The 21,342-nt window shown below is 39.3% G+C and overlaps 1 protein-coding gene across 1 annotated transcript; it reads left to right on the top strand.

The window, feature by feature from the left end:
• Positions 1-203: 203 nt before the first annotated feature.
• ASRGL1 (asparaginase and isoaspartyl peptidase 1) lies at positions 204-19,083 on the top strand. The gene is made up of 7 exons (XM_062608161.1): positions 204-225; positions 756-998; positions 5,306-5,448; positions 8,904-9,058; positions 13,237-13,355; positions 15,181-15,291; positions 17,930-19,083. Exons 2-7 carry the CDS (start codon positions 812-814, stop codon positions 18,163-18,165), a joined length of 951 nt encoding a protein of 316 aa, XP_062464145.1. The 5' UTR covers positions 204-225; positions 756-811; the 3' UTR covers positions 18,166-19,083.
• Positions 19,084-21,342: the final 2,259 nt, after the last annotated feature.

Below are 21,342 nucleotides of genomic sequence, written 5' to 3'. Positions count from 1 at the left end.
GGATTATGTGCTTACGGTGTCCAAAACCAGCTGACCCTGAGAAAGTGCTTTCCAGTGGAGTTTCCTCAGTGAGGTGCCCTAGGTTTTGGTGTGAGGTGGGGCTGCTGCTTCTTTGCCTTTTTGTCGAGGCAAAACTCTGATTGCTGTCACCGAAGATAAGTAGCAACACTTGTTTGATTTATCTCATAAGAAGCCATAAGCAGTAACAACAGACTTCACTGCCAGGTTTGAACGCCTTGTTTTTCTCTGTGAAGTACAAAGTTTTACAAGAGGTCAGAGGTTTGAAATGCAGGCTGTAGAGCTGGTTAAGCTGTTAACTCGGGTCAGGTCAGACGCTTTTCTTCATCACTGGTTATATTGCTGCATACAGAGAACGGTGCTACCTATCTAACATGAAGAGCAGTTAGCAGGAGCAAAGGTGACTGAAATGCTTGTTTCTCTGTAACTAGTAATACCACCAGACAGGATTCATGATAAAGATGGTGGAATAATTTAGGCTGGAAGGGGCCTTCAGAGGCAGCTGTGACCAGTCACCTGCCCAAAGCTGGGCTGACCTCAGAGTTGTATCAAGTTACCTGGGATCACCTCTAGTCCAGACTTTTAACTGGGAGCAACTTTGTGTGAGTACTCAGCTTCCTGAAAGGTGAAATGCTTGTAGTCAACTTGACTGTATCTATTAACCAACCTGCCTCCTCTTCAAGGCCTCTTTCCGCATAGAAGGGAGGGTATACTAATGATGCTTCTTTCCAAACCAGGTTAATTACGTTTAACCTGTGTACACAACTGAAAGCCTTCTGAGGAATTTAGCAGGATGAATCCTGTCATTGTGGTTCATGGTGGAGCTGGCCGGATCTTTAAAGAACGAGAACAGGGAAGTCGTGATGGTGTTGTCAGAGCTGCGCTGCGAGGTTATGGTATCCTGAAACAGGGAGGCAGTGCCTTAGATGCAGTTGAGGAGGCAGTACGATCAATGGAAGATGATCCTCATTTTAATGCAGGTAATTTTTCAACAATTAATTGGGTTTGGAATCATTGTGTATTTCATGTGTTTTATCCTGATGCTTTTGAACATGTTGGCATGCATTTTCTTGAAATTATGCATATTGTGGTGGAGTAAATACTGGGTCACAAAATAGTTGATTTTTCTGTATAATGCTATAAAGTAGCATGGTTTGACTGTAGTTTTTTGTGAATACACGTAGGCAGAGGAGTTACTCTTTTTTCATTTTTCAGTGGTTTATACCTGCCATTTTGTTGTGGTGCAATATTACTTTTCTGTAAATCGTCCATTACTGTGCTGTGTATTCAGTTTGTGTGTACTCCTTAATGGAGTATACGTTTAGTGAATGTTCATGTTTAAGGCACTTGAATATAGCTTGCAGCACTGCTTAAGCCTTGATGCTTGACCTTTGCCTATTGCCAGAGGAATACTGAAGGGATTTTAGGTGGTTTTCTCTTAATTAATGCTTCCAGTTAGTGATTTTGTAAATAATATTACAGAAGTAATGCAGTAATGGTATATGAGTCATGAATTTAGATGGTAAGGGTTTATAATTGCATTTCCTAATGATTAATGTTAATGTCAGTTGTTGAATATTTTTCTTCCTGTGACCTCAAATTTATTATTTTGATGAATTTTGGTGAAAATATTTCTGTACTGTCACCAAGGTATGTCAGGAATGAACATGGGAGGAAAGACCTGTCAGTGTTGAGTGTTTTGGATAACAGAGCTATTAGTTACGGGCAAGCTTAGTTTGCAGAGATTCTGTTGTTTCTTCTCACCTTGTAATTGAGAGCCAGGGAGAGTTTTTACTTTACACAAAGCTTTCAGTGTTTTTTTTACTGACTTGGGTTGAACATCTTGATTTTAGAGGATTCAGGCTGAAATCACGAAGCAGCCTTAGAGGTGTGGCATGTACTATTAACTTTTACTTAACTGGACTTTGAGCCTTAAGCCCTTTTTCAGGTTTGACTATGCTAATCTAAATGACAAGTGGACTGGTAATCACAGATTCATCTAATTGCGTTAACACTCATCAGATACAGCTGCTCTCAATAGTGGGCAAAAATGAGCTGAAAGCTATGTGAAGAGGGCCCTGATTGAAATGGCTGCTTAAAACTCACTGTGTGATATTTATCTTTGTAAAAGATAAATCAGTTTTACTGTAATATTTTCTAGGAAAGCATAGACATTGCTAAGACAATGATAAATACTGGGGAGAATGGGCATAACAATCAAGTTGTGTCCTTTTTGGATGATAGGGTTCAGCCATGCTGTGTAGATGCATCTTGAAGTAGGCTTGGTAGCAGGGCTTAGAAGCTATATTGTTCTCTGAAACTACAATTGAAGTGACTTGTGCAGCATAATGAAGTTCTGTTTGTGATGAGGAAATGGCCTTGTTTATATTTCCTTCATGTGAACTCTGACCAGCAGTAGTAACTATCTTAGTGTGAATACTCCAGGTAAAAGAACTGTCATTATAGTGATCCTTGCACACTATTTCCTCCTTAGTCTTTACAGACTTCCCCCACCCAGTGCTGCTGTCATTGGATACCATAGCCTCAGAGGCATGTATTCCCTACCCATGGTGCTGGAAGGCAGGTGAAAAGGCAGTTTATAACCACAAAAGGAAGGATTCATCCTCCCTCAGATAACCTGAAGCTTAGTGTCTATCTTTGCAATGGTGTACAGACTTTCACAGTGGCCAGTGGAATGAGAAAGGGTGGCTATATAGCTCTCTAAGACAAGTGGGATGAATTGTTCTTCGAGGGCACCTGTCTCTCTTCACTGACTGTAAAAGGAGGCTGTCTACAACTGTTTTCTGCTCAGGAAATTTTAGGGAATCCTAAAACACCATGAGAGGTGTCCAGTATAGGATACTATTAATGCAGCGGTAAAAGGGGCAGGTAGAGCTTACTCCGGAACCATGGTTCTGGTCACTGATATTTGAGAAGGGGGTACCCTATTTCTAATGCAGATTTTGTGATAATGAGCTTGAGAACCTACCTTGTCAAAGAAAGCTAAAAGAGTATATCAGATTTTAAAGAAACAAGACTTATTCCTTACACCATCATAAAGGACAAGCTGTAAGAATGTTAGCACAGGTGGCACAAGGCTCCTGCAAGCTCTTTACAGGTTAGTGTTGTCTAGAAACTAACAGGTTCTGAATGATGCAGGTTTGAGCTTTGGTATAGTTTATGCAGTCAGAGAGGGGCAAAAAAATAGCTTTTGGGTGAGTGTCTGTATGTGGCAGGGGGAGTTTTGGAGATTACAGAGTTTTGTTGCCTCCTGTAGGAGGGGATTCAATTTCATCAATTTGATAGATGGACCACTCAGTGGGTAAAGAACTGGATGGCTGCACACAAAGGGTTGTAGTCAATGGCTCAGTGTCCAGCTGGAGACCAGTAACTAGTGGTGTCTCTCAGGGATCGGTGTTGGGACCGGTCTTGTTCAACATCTTTGGTGACACGGACAGTGGGATTGAGTGTGCCCTCAGCAAGTTTGCCGATGACACCAAGCTGTGTGGTTCGGTTGATACGCTGGAGGGAAGGAATGCCATCCAGAGGGACCTCAACAAGCTTGTGAGGTGGGCTGATGCCAACCTCATGAAGTTTAACCATGACATGTTCAAGGTCCTACACCAGGCACAGCTACAGGTTGGGCAGAGAAGAGATTAAGAGCAGCCCTGCGGAGAAGGACTTGGGGGTGTTGGTCGATGAAAAAATGAACATGAGCCAGCTTCAATGTGTGCTCGCAGCCCAGAAAGCCAACCGTATCCTGGGCTGCATCAAAAGGAGCGTGACCAGCAGGTCAAAGGAGGTGATCCTGCCCCTCTACTCTGCTCTCGTGAGACCTCACCTGGAGTATTGTGTACAGTTCTGGTGTCTTCAACATAAGAAGGACATGGAACTGTTGGAACAAGTCCAGAGGAGGGCCATGAGGATGATCAGGGGACTGGATCACCTCCCCTATGGAGATAAGCTGAGAAAATTGGGGCTGTTCAGCCTGGAGAAGAGAAGGCTGCGTGGAGACCTCATAGCAGCCTTCCAGTATCTGAAGGGGGCCTATAGGGATGCTGGGGAGGGACTCTTCATTAGGGACTGTAATGATAGGACAAGGGGTAACAGATTAAAACTTAAACAGGGGAAGTTTAGATTGGATATAAGGAAGAAGTTCTTTTACTGTGAGGATGATGAGGCACTGGAATGGGTTGCCTAAGGAAACTCTGAATGCTCCATCCCTGGCAGTGTTCAAGGCCAGGTTGGAGAGAGACTTGGGTGGCATGGTTTAGTGTGAGGTGTTTCTGCCCATGGCAGGGGGGTTGAAAGTAGATGATCTTAAGGTCCTTTCCAGCCCTAACTATTCTATGATTCATACCTTCAGGTCTGGTACATTGGTATTGAAGTCTTGTGTCAACAATTATTAACAGTGTTTTCTGACCTTTTGGTTTAACAAAATGTTTGTTTAGTGGTGGTTTAACAGAAATAAAATGTGTTTTAGCTCTGTACAATGTTAAAGTCTTTCTACCCTATGATAACAATATGGCAGTATTAAAAAACCTAAACCCAAACCTATTTGCATTGTCTCATTTTGTGTATCATTAATTTTTAATTAGGTTAGTGGTAACACTGATAATTACAGAAGAAAATAACTACCCAACACTTTATTACTTTTTTTTTTTTTTAATTCCTTCATTTACTGTTTTTATGTGGTAATGAAGAACTTGCTATTTCAAGCTTCTGTTACAGTAGAAAGTGGACACTTTTATTCTGCTCCATCAATTTTGGCAGTTTCTTGGAATGTTATGTGATGTTAATCTGTTGATAGGATTGCACACTATACTATTTTGTTGGGTTATGTTATATCTTCCTTTGGAAGAACCATAAAGTTAAAATAATTTTATGTGCACTTGAAGTGATCTGGGGTATAAAGAATTCTGTTCACAGTTGTTTGTTGTTTTAAATTTCCTACCTAGTATATAATTTTGGATAGGATTTGAAGTGTGTTTTCATCCTATAAAAATTCAGTTTTAAAGTAGATGTTGTACCCTGTGAGACTTCTGTTAATGTTTGGATTTTGTGGTTATACTCAGCAGTGTTTCTGCTGGTTTGTTTGCATTCAGAAGATACTTTCAATAAATCAGACAACAAACTGGGAAACATTGTTTCATGAGATCTAGTAATAGAGTCACCTGATGGTTAGCTCTTAATGACGTCTCTTTTTCCCTTTCTCCCTGTTCTTCTTTTTTTTGTTGGTTTATTTTTGTTTGTTTGTTTTGCTTTTTTCTTTTCTTTTTGTCTTTAGGCTGTGGATCTGTTCTAAATGAAGAAGGTGAAGTAGAAATGGATGCCATAATCATGGATGGAAAAAATTTAGACTCTGGAGCAGTAGCTGCAGTTAAATGCATAGCAAATCCAATAAAACTTGCTCGACTTGTCATGGAAAAGGTATGTTGAATATGTACTTGAGTATGAAGCATTTTCCTTAGAAACTTCTGTATATTGATACATCTCAATGATGACTTTTGTGTAGTGCTTTAAAGCAGGAAAGAAGGGGAAAAAGGATTGTAGTGTTTGGAAACTATGGTCATGACCACAAAGAACTTTTATTTTAAAGGTTTCTGAGAGGTATTTATTAAAAATAGCATTCTGAGGACAGTTCTGTCATGCAATTGAAAGCTCAGGGAAAGATTGACCTATACATGTTTATCTCCTGTAGCTCCACAGCTGGTATAAATTTGAAAGGAAATAATAAAATCCAACTATACAGGGCCAAGTAGCATCATTCAGGAATAAACCTATGAAATTTTGTGGTAAAGTGTGTTACACTTTGCCCAGATACAAAAGAATCTGTGTAGATGGCAAAGTTTAAATGTAGAGGTTGGCCGGAATTCCTTGATATATCTTGAGGTGAGCTTCTGCTGCTTCTGCATCAGGTATTGTATATGGGAATACCAAATGATGTGACTCTTCTGTTCATCTTGGACAGGAATTCTGTGGCACCAACCCTGGCTATTTCACAGTACATTTCAAAGTGTATTTTATTTTACTGTGTATAATTAAAAGTATTTTAAACTCTGTGATCCATGGGTCATAAGACTGTAGGATTTTTACTGGAGTCCTGAGCTTGTCAGAGTGCTTATTTCCCAGTGGTTTAGAGATGCCTCGCTGTCTTGAAGAATTTTGAAACGTGCAGCTCCCCAAACCAACCAACCAAACCGAAAATACCTTCCCTGTCTACTTGTAACTTTCTCTTATTTCTGTTACTATCATAGAACAATATGGGCTCCATCTGGTGGTCAGAGTAGTTCTTCTAGATTGTTGTACACAGTTATCCTGTGTGCTGTTATGTTTTCAGTGGGTTCAAACTTGTCCAGATTCACAGGGTAGAAGGAAGGAGGGCACCAGAATAATTTCCAGTCATGATTTACTATGCCGTTGAACACGGCAGCCTCTAGTTAACATAATAAAAGCCTTCCATCTGTAATTCAGCAAATCCTTGAGAAAACAGTTAAATTCCTATTCAGTTATTCCTGTTTGTAGTGAACAAAAGTAGAATGATAGCAAAATGGTTTTGTTTTTTTTTTTTAAATGGGGCATGCAGTCCCCCTCAGCTCAGACACTTCATAGATGGGCATCTTGTGAATATTAGAGCACTGTTCCATTGCTATAGGTGAGCTGTGTCTATGTTTTCTCCTACTATATCATCCACCCCTTTCCATTAGACAAAGGAGAATTTAGTCTAGAGCATGTGACTTCCTCAAGGCAAAGGTGTAAATTTTTGCTGTGCTTTGTGCACTGCCAGGATTGTTAAGTAAAGAACAGTGATGGTCTGAATTTCAGGGCAGTTGCAGAAATTTGGGTATTTTTCTCTTCCCCATTTCCCATTAACATGAACTAGATTTTGACAACCCAAAACCTTACCATAAAAGCTTATTCCTCTGTATGCAAGTATTTCTTGTTTGTGCTGGTCAGGAAGGTGGATATGTTATCAGAATCTGCATATGGGAGGAAAGCCTTTGAAAATGTTTTAAGAAATAACTTCAATTTTTGACAGTAAAACTTGATTTTGTTTTCTTTAGACTAATTTGAAGGATGATACAGTCTCAATTGCTAAAAGCAGGTGATGGGGAGGGCACAGTCTTGCAATAAAGGGAGAAGTTCAGTGTATTTCCTAAAACAAACAAAACCCAACCAAACAAAACCGCACAAACCAACAAACACCAACCACCAGAAAAAAAATACTTCTGGTGGTTTAGTGGCAGAGGAGGGCGGTATTGCATGAAGAAGTTGGTTTTCAAGTTGAAGACCATCAGCTTTCTTATAAGTAGGTAGTTGTCTGGTAACATGAATTGGCATGTAAGCCCATTGTCCACTCTTTCATGCATACATAAAACTTCTTTCTTGTAACCTGTATTCTTGTTCCCTAAAGCAGTGCTCTTCTGAATTATGGACTTACTTTGCCAATAAAAAGATACTTGAATTTTCAGAAACATTTGATGTCAGTGCCACAATGTCAGGAATGTTTCTGAAGTGTAGTCACATTTCCCATGTCTGTAACTATTGGAAAGGATTAGTGCAGAGGCTGTAATAAGCTTAAGTAGAGATCAGTGCCTGTGATTTGGGAAGAAGTTTGCCTGGAATCCTTTAAAACAATGCAGTGCTATTGGTTGGTCATGGTAGTGATTGCTTGTCATGGCTTTAGAAATCAATAAAGTTGGTGGTCCTCAACATCTTGAAAGTCTAAGGCTGTTCTGTGGAATGCAGCATGACACACAAATACCCAACATGTGGAGTCCTCGCTTCAGGCTGAGAGCTGCATATTTGCCACTTGTATGCCCTGCAAGTCTCTGCAGGCCTGCTGCCTCGAGCATCACGTGGTTCTGCTTTTTGCACTTCAGTTAGTACCTGTGTGCTGTGCTGTTGCATGGACATACAAGTTTGCTTAAAGTCAGGTGCTGTGGTCTGGAATAACTCCATGACGTTCAGTCAGACCATCACTCGTCCAAAACCTTCTTAGGCAATTAGTAGCTGTGTAGGGGTTCAAGAAGTTGATGTTTATTTTTGGACACGGATTTATTAAAAAAAAAAAACAAAACCAACAAAACAGATTTTAGAGGTCCTACTAAAGGAAAAGGATTAACAAAATAATTTATCTGGCAAGTTTCTCTAAAATAGCAATTAACCAACATATAGAGACTTTGAAGCATGGATTCAACTAGTTATTGACTTAAAATCTGGCCTAAGTGCTTTGGTAAATGAAGGAGCAAAATAGATCTTCTGACAATGTTCTTACAAGAGAGAAAACATTTTTTGGTCAAACCCATTAGAACAGTTGTGTTTGGTTTGGTTTTGTTTTTTAAAAAAATTGAAAATCTGGGACTATAAGAGTAGCAGGTAGTTGAAGGAAATGTTTAAAATAATGGTTCAGCTGATGTCAAGAAACACTTTAGTGTATGATAGTTAAATTTTTTGGTTAATTTATGAGGTGTAATACCTTCAAGAAGAACAGGCATTTATTTACCATTCTTTCCTTCTGGATAAAATCCTTCTAGATCTAAGTTAACTGGACAAAACAGTTAAGTAATGATTTGGTGGTTGACTGAAAGCAGTACAAAAGTTGCATGCAAATCAGCAAAAGAGCAAATTTACCAATTTCTCCCATTATAATAAGCATTAAAAAGGTAAATGTAGTTCTTTTCTAGTAATGATTAAAGTTTGTGTTTTGGAGAGCTGAATTTTTTTCAGCTAGTGGAAGAGGTTATTGGCACAGAAATCTAGAAAGTTTAAAAATAAAACAAGATTTTTAATTGTGTGAATAAATCTAAAAATAATAATTACACAAAACTGCTCAGTACAAGGCAAAACAAGAATTGTCACTGAATCTTGTCTGCCTTCCGTAGACAAAGCACATGCTGCTGACTGACCACGGTGCACACCTGTTTGCTGAGGCCATGGGTATTCCTGAGACTCCAGGAGAAAAACTCATAACCGAGAGATCCCGGGAGAGATGGAAGAAGAACCTTGAGCCAGATTCCAACCCTGAAGAGTTTCAGAAGTAGGGTTTTTGTAAAATATTTCTTCTTTTTAAATTCAAGTAATTTAATTCATCCTATCAGTTAAAAACAAACAAAAACCCAAACCAAAACAGAAAACCACAAACAAAACCCCAAAGCTTGAAGGTCTGTATTCAGATAATACTTCAGTTTCAAGTGTTACGTGGTTTGATACAGTCTTTACAGTATGCCCTCAGTGAAAGTAATGATAAAATCAAGCTTCCAATGAATTTGCTCACGTGCAAGTGACTGGAACAAACTTAACCAAACTGCTGATGTTTAAGAAGTTGTCAGTCACTTTGGCATAGCACGGGTTTTGTGGCAGTAATGGAGAACAAAGAACTTACTATTGCTGTTAAAATCACCAGTTACAGGAGTGCATAGAACAGCTTTAACAAGCAGCAGGCATCACTATGTATACTTCTTTTCCATGGTGGAGCTGTGAGTTTAAAAAATCCCTATTCCACGTTCTAAAACAAGTCCATGGGAAAAAAAGTCCATGGAAAAAAAAAATAGTAAAGCTGATCTTGGTTAAGTAGATGAACAAATTTGTCTTTAAACTGGATTGGTTAGTTAAGTGACATCAGGTTTTGACCAGTAACTTCTTATCAGTGCTGATTGTGGCTATTGGTTATTGTAGATAGGAATGAAAAAAATGACCAAGAAGTTCAGCGTAGTGGTGGCTGTAGAAAGAGATGCTACTGGATGGTATTGCATAACAACAAAACGAAAGTCGCTTGAAAAATAAGCAAGTCTCGTATGGAGAGGAAGGCAAGGTGGATGAGAAAGGAAGGAAACCACTTTTTTCTATGCCTGTGAGGTAGGCATAAATGCTACATTGTTGGAGCTTTCATTTGTACATTAACGTTTGAGCATAGGTTAACGCTGTATTACATTACATAAGTGCTGTATTACATGATATTTATTTGTTCTGTGAAGTAGTGTAATGAGAGAAGCAGAGCTGAAGAATTTGTAGAGCAAAAGGAGGAAGTTTCTTCTGTGGGCACATTAATTAAAGTACATGAAATGAGGCTATAAACTACAACTGTAAGTTACTTTCCATGAATTGGTACAAGGAAAAACAGATTCACAAGGCAAGTGTAAATATGGTCTGTAAACAAAGTGAAGTTGTTCCTTGACTGTAAGGTCTCAGTTGCAGTTATTCTTGTATTAGTTTTCTTTTGATCCATGGTCTGTCCAAGGACTGTGTGGTACTATAATTAACTGTGAAGAATTTTGAGGATGGCATAGTCCCTACTGCCACTTGGTCTCCTGAATATATAAGTTGGAATGGCATGGTATCTGAGTCTACATTCAGTCTTTATAACTGCTTAATTTTAATTTTATTTTCTTATAACAGTGTTAGGTGTCTTCAATTTCAGGATTGTCATGTTCTGATATATATGTTGTAGAAGCCTTGTGTATTTCTGAAGAGGTCAAGACTTTTTCTACTTAGCCACACTGTGCTTTTTCTGACAACCATTGCCCAAAACATCAGCACAAACTCACAAAGTTAAAACCAGGTCTTTTTTATGCAAGCCCATTTGTTCCTATATCATACGTGGAATGTTCTTTGGACTGCTATGTCCACAGTGATTATGCAGAAACTTGCATAAGGCAAACAGACAGAAGGTGAAGTAGTATTAGTCAGAGGCAACATAATACCAGCTCATACTGGGAATTTGAAGGTTGGTGTATAGTTTACATGCAGTCCTCTGGTCTTAACAATGTTGGAAACCTGGGGGGCTCACAGCTTTCCAAGCAAAGCTTGGTGTGTCCACGAGAGTCCTTTCTCTTCTGCTGGTTAGAAGCCTCATGCTAAAACCTTACGATTCCATGGCATGTACAATATGGCATCTTGTTCACCATTTGCTGACAATAATGTGTGGTCCATTATATCTTCAGTTTCTCACTTTAAAGATTCTTACCATACCTTTTGTCACAAATTGCCAGAGATTGCCCAAGAACCCCACAGAAAAGGAATTGAGCCCAGCCGTAAAATAGTAGATGGGCTGCTAGGCCCTCTGTGAGTCACACTGCAAGAGTAATTCAAGCCACTATTAATTAACAAGGACCCTGACAGTAATCACTATCCTGTTGATGCAGGGCGAAGAGACAAAATACCAGATGCCATTAGTTGAATGGGGATAGAATAAGTACGTCTAACTTCATGGATACTGTATAGTGAATGATTTAGATGAAAGTGGGTGAACAAATCCAGCTGCTCCATTCTGTATCACAGTATATCCAGTACATAAGAATAATTCTTGATTAAAAAAAATAGTTACTACTAATAGCATCCTCTGGTATACTACAGATACTAGTTGAGGTTTTTGCTATTGTCCCAGCCATAGAGAGATGATTATAATACAGTATTTCTCAGAGAGTTTTGCCTGCCTTGGCAAAATTTCTAAGTCAACTAGCTATGCAACAGGTTTTTTATATTGTTTTTGTCTTTGTTCTGAAGATGAACAGAGAAAATATGTGACACTGAAGCAATAAAAAAAGTTTAAAGGGACAGTAAGAAATAATGTAGCTGCCTATTTACTCCACTGCAGATAAGGTGTGTTGGACACAATTCTCTTTTATTGCCAGTTGAGTTCTTGTGCCAGAACAGATAGCTGCTGCATATGTGATCTGTGTACTTCCAGTATTCTCACAGTTGCTTAAAGTAAATTCGTATCTAGGAAAATGTGCACATCTGGATGTATCTTTCTTAATTTCTGAGGAAGATCTAACTTTAGTTGGTTGAAAGGTGCCACATGAGTGTGCAAGGGAGTACTGAATTTACTAATACTCTTTTCAGCAAATCACTTGTAACAGATGGATGGGTGGGAAGCCCATCTGCACCATCATACCAGTTTGAGATGAGGTCTGTCTCCACATAAATGTCAGAGCAGTCTGTAAGGCCTGTGATTCATCAGTCAATTTTGAATTGCTGTGAATGAAGTGTAGGGACTGGCAGTATGATATTTTACATAAGCTGGAGGGAACAGGAAGTTGATTCTCTGAAAAACTGACTGTGGGTTTCATGGTACACAGAAACTTTGACTTTATCAGCTTAGATTTTGGGAGACTAGAGAGAGACCCTCACCAGTGCCCAAGGAACTCACAAAGGTATTCCTGTTCCAGTTGCCTGTTGAGCAGTTCCTTAAAGGCTTGTTAGAAATTCTTCTCCTGTGTGGAGGGGTTTAGATTTTTTTGGTACACCTCTCCTAGCCAGATACTGTTTTTATGTTCCTGCACGAATTACCAGGATTGGAATGCGTGGACACTCAAACCGCTGCTACTCAGTAATGCCTTGCTTCTCAATATAGCAGCTGTTACAGTAAGTTACAATAGCCTCTTTTTTTTTCTCTGAGTATGAATGCACATGTATATTTTAAGCAGCCTGTTATATGTGACTTCTCTGTGCTGAAGAAATAAAGCAGTAGTTGACTTCTATTTTCTTCAGGGCATGAAGATTTTTATGCTGATGTGTGGTTTCAGCAGACTCCACTGGCCAAGTGATTTAAACCTCAAGATTGCGTAGCTACAGAGGACAAAGAAAATATGTATTAATGATGCATTGTGAACAATGCTAGTTGAAAGGCACATAAACAACTTTTGGTGTGGCATTCAAACATTTAGGGGAATAAGGAAGAGGAAAAAGGAGGAACAACAGGAAGGAAATGATTCAGTGCATGCATAATATTACTGTCCTTTTCTGTGTTCACTCATTTATGTGCACTGTCATTAATAATTCTGGTTAACCTCCTGTTGAGACACTGGAGATAATTCCTGCATCTTTGAGTTGCTGTTTAGTGGAAAGTTTGTGTGTCAGGTGTGTCACAGCCAAAAAAAATACTCCAGAACTATGCTGGCTAGCAATATTTCTGCCCTGTGTGCTTTTGTTTTGTGGGTTTCTTTCTCTCCCACCTGAAGTTTCCATACTATGAAGGTAAACAAGTTATAGAGGATGATAAGAAAGAATTAAGTATTTTCTACTCTATTGAATATAAAGCTAGGAGAATTGTCACATGTTGCTTGTTATTTTTGTAATGAGAAGCATGGTAAAAAATAGCTTTGTGATGAGTAGTAATTTTTTACAGTAATATTTTTTTAAAGCTACCTGGAAAATATGTGCTTTGGCAGGTTTGCTTTAATTCTACCTGATTTTGTGAACTGTTTTTCTTGGCAGAGACCTTGGAACAGTCGGTGCTGTTGCTATAGATAGTGAAGGCAATGTAGCTTGTGCAACATCTACTGGAGGACTCTCTAATAAAATGGTTGGCCGTGTTGGTGACACAGCATGCATAGGTATGGGGTGTGGGATCTTGCCTCATTTATTGGATGTATCTCATTTAAAGGAAAAAAGAAAGTATTATACATTCTGCTTCTCATTAGTGAAATGAAACATAAATGTATATGTATGTATGAAATGAAGTCTCTTAACACAACATGGAGATTACAATTAAGGATTTGGGAGTAGAGGAGTACTGTCATTATTATCATCATGTAACACTTTTCTGTCTGGAAAATGGGGATCAGAATTTCTTTTTTCTGTCCTTTCCTGAATGCTAACTGCATTTTTCTTATGTTCATTCTGATAAAGCTCTTGTTTTGTACATCCATGCTTATAGCTAAGCCAAAAAATGTAGCCTGTTCCATACTAAGATGCTGTTTTCCTGATACTTTAGTTAATAGGTATAATTGTAATTACTGTTTGTTCTTCCAGTGATCCAGAATTGTAAAATGACTGGCAACTTCGAGTAAATTCCTGTTCTTAGAAAGCCCTGATAAGACTGCCTCAGAACCTAATAGTTGCAGTGTGGAGTAAAGGAAATATTTTAAGAGATCTCTTATCCAAGTATAAAGAGACACTTGAAATCCTTTCCCCAGACTTCTTCCTGTCATGGGACAGACTTGTCATTTGATTGCTTCTGGGTTATAGCATACAGCCAGGATTTGGAAAATAATTAGTAAAACATATTCCAAACTCACGTAGCACTGCTGTTGGCAGTACAGGATTATTATAAAACTAATACAAAGTTTTTTCTCGCACCCTAAATTGCTAGTATTTTGGTATCCTTTGCAGCCTTCTTACTGCAAATACCCTTTCCTTATGTAGATCATGTTCAGGGCTCCTATAGTATGGGACATAGGTCTGTGAAGGACAAGTGGAACTGGGCACTGTTAAGTGTATTGCTTGCAACTTTTGCTCTTACTAGACATTTGCAGGTTTGGATACAGAAACACTAGCTGTCCTTTTAAAAGGACAGACTGACTGTGGCAGGGTTTTACCATGTGTAAATCCAGGTACGTTGGAAGGGTCTGATCTGATCAAGAAAGTGCAGAAGGGAAGAAACTTTCACAGCTCTTCTGTGCCCCTCCCCCAGTGCCTTGTTTATAATGCTGTGGTATGTTCCTCCCCAGCTCCTGGGAAATCTTTTTCTTAAGAGATGTGCTAGAAACATGGGTGTTGAGCAAGCGGAAGCTTGGTGAAGAACAGGGTGTGGAATGTGCCAGCAAAACAAGGATGGGAAGGAAAGAAAATGAAGGAGGGGGGGGAGCGGGAGTTCAGCAGAAGAAACACTGCTTGTGGTGAGGGCTTAGGAGATTCTTCAGGGGTGCTTTGTGATGCTTCACTAGATTCCAGGCTCTTCAAATCTCTTACCTGCTTTTGCTCTTGTGGATGAGTTACCCTCAAACTTGGTCAAATCACCGATGTCCTCACAAGATCTTCCTTCTTATCTTCTCAGTTAGTGATATAGTATGTCCTGGTATTCTGCATCCTATCGCTGTCTTGCTGATCCTCAATATACTGTCTGTTGCTGTTCTAGTAAATATTTTTGCCTATCCCTATGAAGTGTTGGCCTGCTTCTGCTTCTTGTACCACAAGCAGATTGCTAATCATCTGCCTCTCTCAACTTGGCAACTGGCTTCATCCAGCTGTTGATTTCTTTCATATATTTAACTTTTTAAATTGAGGCAGAAATGAGGAAGTTTGTTACTGACACTTTGCTCCCAGAAGTGCACAGAAGTGATGGACCTTAAGGAAGAAATGCTTGGTACCTATTTTAAACAATGCAGAGTTTGTAAATTGTATTACAGAATGTTGACTTGTTTTTTCCCCTCTGAAAAGGAAGTGGAGGTTATGCTGATAATCATTCTGGTGCCACTTCAACCACAGGACATGGGGAGAGCATTATGAAAGTGGTCTTAGCCCGACTGATCCTCTATCACATGGAGCAAGGTATATTCCAAACTTCCTGTAGGCTGAATTTATAAGGATATGAAAAATTGCCTAATGACAGATTTCAGTTTACGTACTATCATCCTAGAAGAGTTGCTCCCAGGGGTATGTGGATGGGTCACCTCTCTTTAAAAACAAAACAAAGTACTAAAAGATTAATAAATCTAAAACAGTCTTAAATAGACAGGAATATCTGTGCTGCTTGATGTTTAATTATGCTTTAGATCAATGACTCTGAAGGACATTGTCTGCTTTGTTTCACCGAAGTTCTCTTAGTATTTTTTCCCAATTTAAAACTAAAATTTTGTGAACAATGACACTGAAAACAAATAAAAGCAAGATATGTTTAAGGAAGCAGTAGGGGAGAACTAGAGATGGATAATCAGAGCTGAAATAAGAAAGCATCAGATATCACCTTTCTCATAAACTGTAAAGGTCTTTATTTTAACAGCTCTGATTATAGCAACAGAAATTCTTTGAAGATGTTTTAACTATGATTTAAATTTTCATTTTGTTTTGGAAAATACACTAAACTAACTGGGTGGGTATGTGGTAAACAGCTGACACAGTATGTCTTATGTGACTGTAATATAATCTGACTGTGGGATGACCCTTTGGAGCTTTACCTTCATGAGTTAGTCTGTCATCTAAACCCTTGATTATATTACAGCCTGTAAACATAGCCAGACACAACATACTTGTGTTGCATGCAGTTGAAGAACCATTAATATAGATATCACCATTATTTTTAGAAAGTAATAGCTTTTGGGCAGTAGAGTGTAACTTGCTTTGAGACCAACCAAACTGGAAATAGTTGGAAAACTTTCAATTTACATTTTTATTGGAGAAGCAGTGAGTAGGGAGACGAAGTAGCAACTGAGAATATTTTTGTTACGCTTTATAGAGCTGTTTGCATATAATGGGTACATTTCTCTGTAAAGCTCGTGGCTAATGTGATAGTTTCAGCATAAAACACAACCTACAGATTATTTCCCAAAGCTCTAACACATTATGATCTCACCTTACTCCTGTATTGTGCTCCTAGGTATTCGATTTGTGAATGGCCTTCTAAGCTCTATTTAGTCTAAACTGTGTAAATCAGTTTCTTCTCTGGCTTGAAGTTAACTGCATTGCAAAACCTGTGCATTGATAGCAGTTATCTGGCTTGTGATAAATCAGTATGAAAGGTAAATAAGGCTCAAATTAAAAAGTACGGGTTTCTTTTTTTTAAAGAGAGAAAAAGAAGAAAGAAAAAGAACCCACACGTGTGTATGTTTAATGGGTTTGCACTTGTTCACCCTGCCTGTGCTTGCTCTACCTTCATACATCCTGCCCAGAAGTATAACTCAGCTGCCAGAAAAATACGTCAGCAGTACTTTTTTTTTATTCCCCCCTCTCCATTTCCATGAAGGTGCTGAAAACAAACCTGCAAGTTATTAAAACTTTTTGAGTCCTTGAAGAGTCAACTGAAGCTGTGTATTTAAGAACAGCTATAAAGCTCCTTCATAATTCTTTTCAGCTATTCAGTAATTCACATAGTAAATATCTTCTTTTGGACCAATGCTGCAAAATTGACTTTCATATTGCAGGAGTGAATTGCTTTTCCCTGTCTTAACAGCTGTTGGGATCTCTGTCTTACGGTGCAGCTGTTGTCTTGATGAAAAAATCAAACAGTGAAATACTGACCCTTTGAAGTCAGTGCCACTGACTTGAATAGTCACAGTGTCACCCGTAACGTTAGAGAAAGGAGCTTTATCCTGTCAGTCACCAGTGCTGTGAATAATTCTGACTCTGCTGTTTTGTTTGGTTTTAACTCAAAATTTTCAGGGAAGGCATGAAGGTCAGTTTTTGTTGTGCAGGCTAAGCTGCATAACATTACTCATGGTATATAGCATAGAACAATTAGGCTGAGCCAACTGTACTCCTGAATATATACTTAAACTTGTAGTTTTCTGCAGCTGTTACAGGCCAGTGTGTATGATGTATACATTAACTTTGATTTATTTAGAAAATATTCCTGTTAATATGAGTTAAGTATAATGAAAAGATAATGTTGCTTTGCTGGTCCTTTCTCTGATGTCTAGTACACTGAGCCCTCGTCTTGCCCGATTCTTTCAGGGGTTTCAGGAAGGAGTGACGCTGATGCCTGCTTTTGAAAAATTATGACAATGTGAAGTACATGCTTTGAACTCCATTGCAGCCAGTGGACTTGGTACAGAGATGATGACTGAAATTTTTTATTGTTTTAATGTAGGGTTTGCTTTTTTTTAAAGCTGTAAATGCTTTAAACCTAGCTTGTGACAAACTTTGATGGAAAGGTTGCAAACTGACATGTTTCCCTTCAAATGATGGTATCAGAAATGTGTCTTGAACATGGAGTTGATGAGTTAGTCTATGTCAAACACTGAAACTGAATTACAATCTGAAGCTATTTAAATCCTGGCTTTGTATCAGCACCATACCATCGCAGCTATTAGCAACTGTCCAGAGCCCTCCTATAAACAGTTTCTTTGCTGCACTGGAAATTTCATGCCAATTTAGTGGAAGGAGGAATTACATTTGGCTGGCTTCATGGGGAGGGGTGAAACTTCAAGGGAATTTTAGAATAGATACCATGAAGTTATCTTGTTCGTTTCAGGAATGTCACCAGAGATGGCTGCTGACACTGCATTAGACTACATGAAGATGCGAGTTGGAGGCTTAGGGGGTGTCATTGTTGTTAACAGTTCAGGAGAGTGGGCAGCAAGGTTCTCCACCAAGCAGATGTCCTGGGCTACTGTGAAGGATGACCAGCTGCATTATGGCATTTATGCTGGGGAGAGGCATACAAAATCTGTTGATGAAGCACTTTCATCTGAAAGTGGGGGATTCTGAGAATGAAGAAACATCGACTGAGGAAAAATGAAGACCTGCTTTTTTTGCTCGAGGAGAATGACAGTTGATTTCATCTTTCTGAAAGATCGGTAATCTTTTGATTGGTTCACAGGCATCACCACATTTACAGTCAAAATGAAACCCAGACGTAGTTCTTTAGTGGTCATGGATAGTGGATGTATAGTGTTTATTAATACTTTTAGGAAGTCTGGAGATTCTCCTTTCCTAGATGAGGAAGAGTGGTCAGTAGGTTTCTTGGTTAGCATGCCTTAATCCTACATTAAAGGGAACCTGAGTTTCAGTATTAGAGGAACTCCTTTCCATGCCCATTCTCAAGAGACTGCTGCCAGGATGATTTGAGATGAATCTGTTCATTAAAAACTGCATTTCGAAAATGATATCACTCTCCAGAGTCTTTTGAGCGGTCATCCCATGGTAACAAAGTGCTAACTGTCAGTGAAACACCACCAAACAGCAGCCAAGACTACAGAATACATCATTGTCACAGGCTGGAGGCAACTGTCAAGGGAAATAATAATGAAGTAAAGAAAATAACTTCTTTCCAGGGATGAGAAGTGTGATGCTTTCTAAGGAGTCCTGCTTCTATTCCATTCATTGGCATCAGATCTACAGTTAAAAAACACAGACCACAACAAAGCAGGCTGCAGTATGTTGAAGTATATGTGGATAGGTTACAGAAAATATATTACTGATCTAATATCTGTGGTAGTAATAAAGAAGGTAATGATTTCAATAACTATAAATAAACCAGCTATCTTTACTACTCAAATACAAAGGTGCTATTCACCTTTTAAGTCTAAATTTGAGACAGGGGATGATTAACTTTAAAAATAATTATCTAAAAGCAGATGATAAAAGCAAGCTGGACTGAAACAAATAAAACTGCCTCTTACCAAATTTCTTGTGTGAAGTCTAAAACGTTTTTTTGGAGATACTTTCTTTTTAAAGAAGAATTGACATTCTGCGTTATATCTAATACAGTTTCTTCACTAAGATTTTGTATTTTTAAAGATTTTTTTTTCTGTTTTCTGACATAACTGCATACTTTTTCTTGTTAAAACTGTGAAATAATTCTACAGATTTTAGCGGGTGACTAGGTTTCCTCTGCAAACAGATTTGTATGTTATAATTGCATGCCATCACGCTGCAAGAATGTTTCCAAGATAGATAACCCAAATAAACATAGCAAAGCCCTTAAATAATAGTTTGAAACTGCTCATACCTATGTCCCAACTATGATAAACCATGTTATTGAATTGGCTCATCCAGAAGGGTAAGGTTGCCAAGGCTGCTATCTGCCTTGATCCATGGCTTATTAGATATTGCAGATGACTGGATGTGGATAGCAATGGTTCAAGAGCAGATGGCTCAGCAAAACCTAACCATGGAGTACTTGTGTGCTTTGTTCTTGTCGTGGTTTAAACCCTAGCCAGACAGCTTGTTCACTCACAATCAAGGGCCACCCCCCCCCCAGGGCTCTCCCCTTCCCTGCTCCCAGGGGAATGGGGAGGAGGATCGAAAGAGTGCAACTCCCACGGGTTGAGACAAGAACAGTCCAGCAACCAATGTACAACACAAATCACCACCGCTGCCACCAATGACAACAATGATAAGAGAAAATAACAAGGGAAGAGAATATGATACCACCGGCCAAGAAAACAAGTCCCACCTGGAAGCCCGTGTCCTTCCGGGTAACTCCCAGTTACCCCCCACCCTGGGCATGACGTGCTGTGGTATGGAATACCTCCTTGGCTAGCCTGGGTCAGGCTCCCCGTCTCTGCTTCCTCCCAGCTTCCCCTCCTCCCTGGCAGAGCATGAGCCTCACAAAGTCCTTGGTCAGGGTAAACATCACTTAGCAACAACTGAAAACATCGGTATCACCCGCACTGTTCCCAGGCTGGAAGTCAAAACACAGCACTGCACCAGCTACCATGAAGGAGAAACATGACTGCTACTGCTGAACCCAGGACAGTTCCACAGCAGGTCAAGTAGAAAATGGCTATTATGTGATCATGAGAGGTTCATGAAACAGTAATAGTATTTAAGATGTGCTCCTCTGTAGAGAGAAGTGGTCTTCTTCTGAATTAAAATTAATTCACTTCCATGTCTGTGCACAAGGTACCAAAAAAATAAAGAGCAAGCAGTATTGTCTTCGCTTCATTTCCAGAATATCAAGGCAATCATATATTTGTGGTCGAAGATCTGCTTTGTTTACCTCACCTGTCCCTAGGGCAAGATCAAATTCATGACAGGCAATAGGAAATATGATCTCCACAAGTTCTGCCAGGCTTTGATTTGCAGCATTGTTTTCATAAAATTGTTCAATGATTTTTTTATTTTGGTTATTTTCATTAAACTTGAAGGATGTTTATAGAGTTCAGTGGTGATATATAGGCATGGATGTAGGCTGTACACAGTAAGAATACAAATGTCTTACACCTGCTTCTCAGAACTCTGTAGAAGGCATGTTTTTAGTAACCCTTTCTTTGCTTGAAGTAGCTGGAGTGGGGACCATTTAACCCAGTAATACTGCAAAACCTCATATATCATCTTTGTCAAGTTCTGTTTTCTGAGTGGATGTAAGCATGTCCTGGTCATGCTCCCAGATGACCAATACCCATGGGATGGTTAGTGTAGCAGCAAGCATAAGCTAATACACCCTCTGGGTGGTCTGCTCTCTGGGGCTTGGCACTACGGTAACCTGGACAGTTGGCTTTGGTTGGCTTTGAATGAGTTCACATTTGCCCAGAAGGTGCCGTCAACCACAGCAGAAGCACAGACACAGTCTCAGGGTTGTCAGAAGGGATAGTAAATGGTTACTGTGGTTAATTCACCTCAGCTGTTCTCAGGAATATACTGTAATAAATTGCTGGCACTTAACAAAGAGCATTATCCTATATTGGTTCTTCTATGGCTCATCACCAGATTTGCTGGGCGCCTTCCAGCAGTGCATTAAGCAGTGTGACTACCATCTGGTGCGTATGATCTGTTCTGTCTCACCCACTTCTTGGTCGTGTGCGCGGTATTGCTTTCTTGTGAAAAAGTACCTGGTTTTCAAATACATGCATGTGCTATTCTGTCTCTCCAGTTCACTGGGGCTGGGAATGAGGATTTCCTTGCATATAGGTTGATGCTGTTTGATAACCTTAGGCTGGA

Source organism: Pezoporus occidentalis, unplaced genomic scaffold, assembly GCF_034315485.1.
Source record: "Pezoporus occidentalis ecotype Australia unplaced genomic scaffold, CSIRO_AGI_Poc_V1 ctg13, whole genome shotgun sequence".
Classification (NCBI taxonomy): domain Eukaryota; kingdom Metazoa; phylum Chordata; class Aves; order Psittaciformes; family Psittacidae; genus Pezoporus; species Pezoporus occidentalis.
Note: the sequence above shows the minus strand (reverse complement) of the source record. Positions and strands in the feature narration are given on the sequence as shown.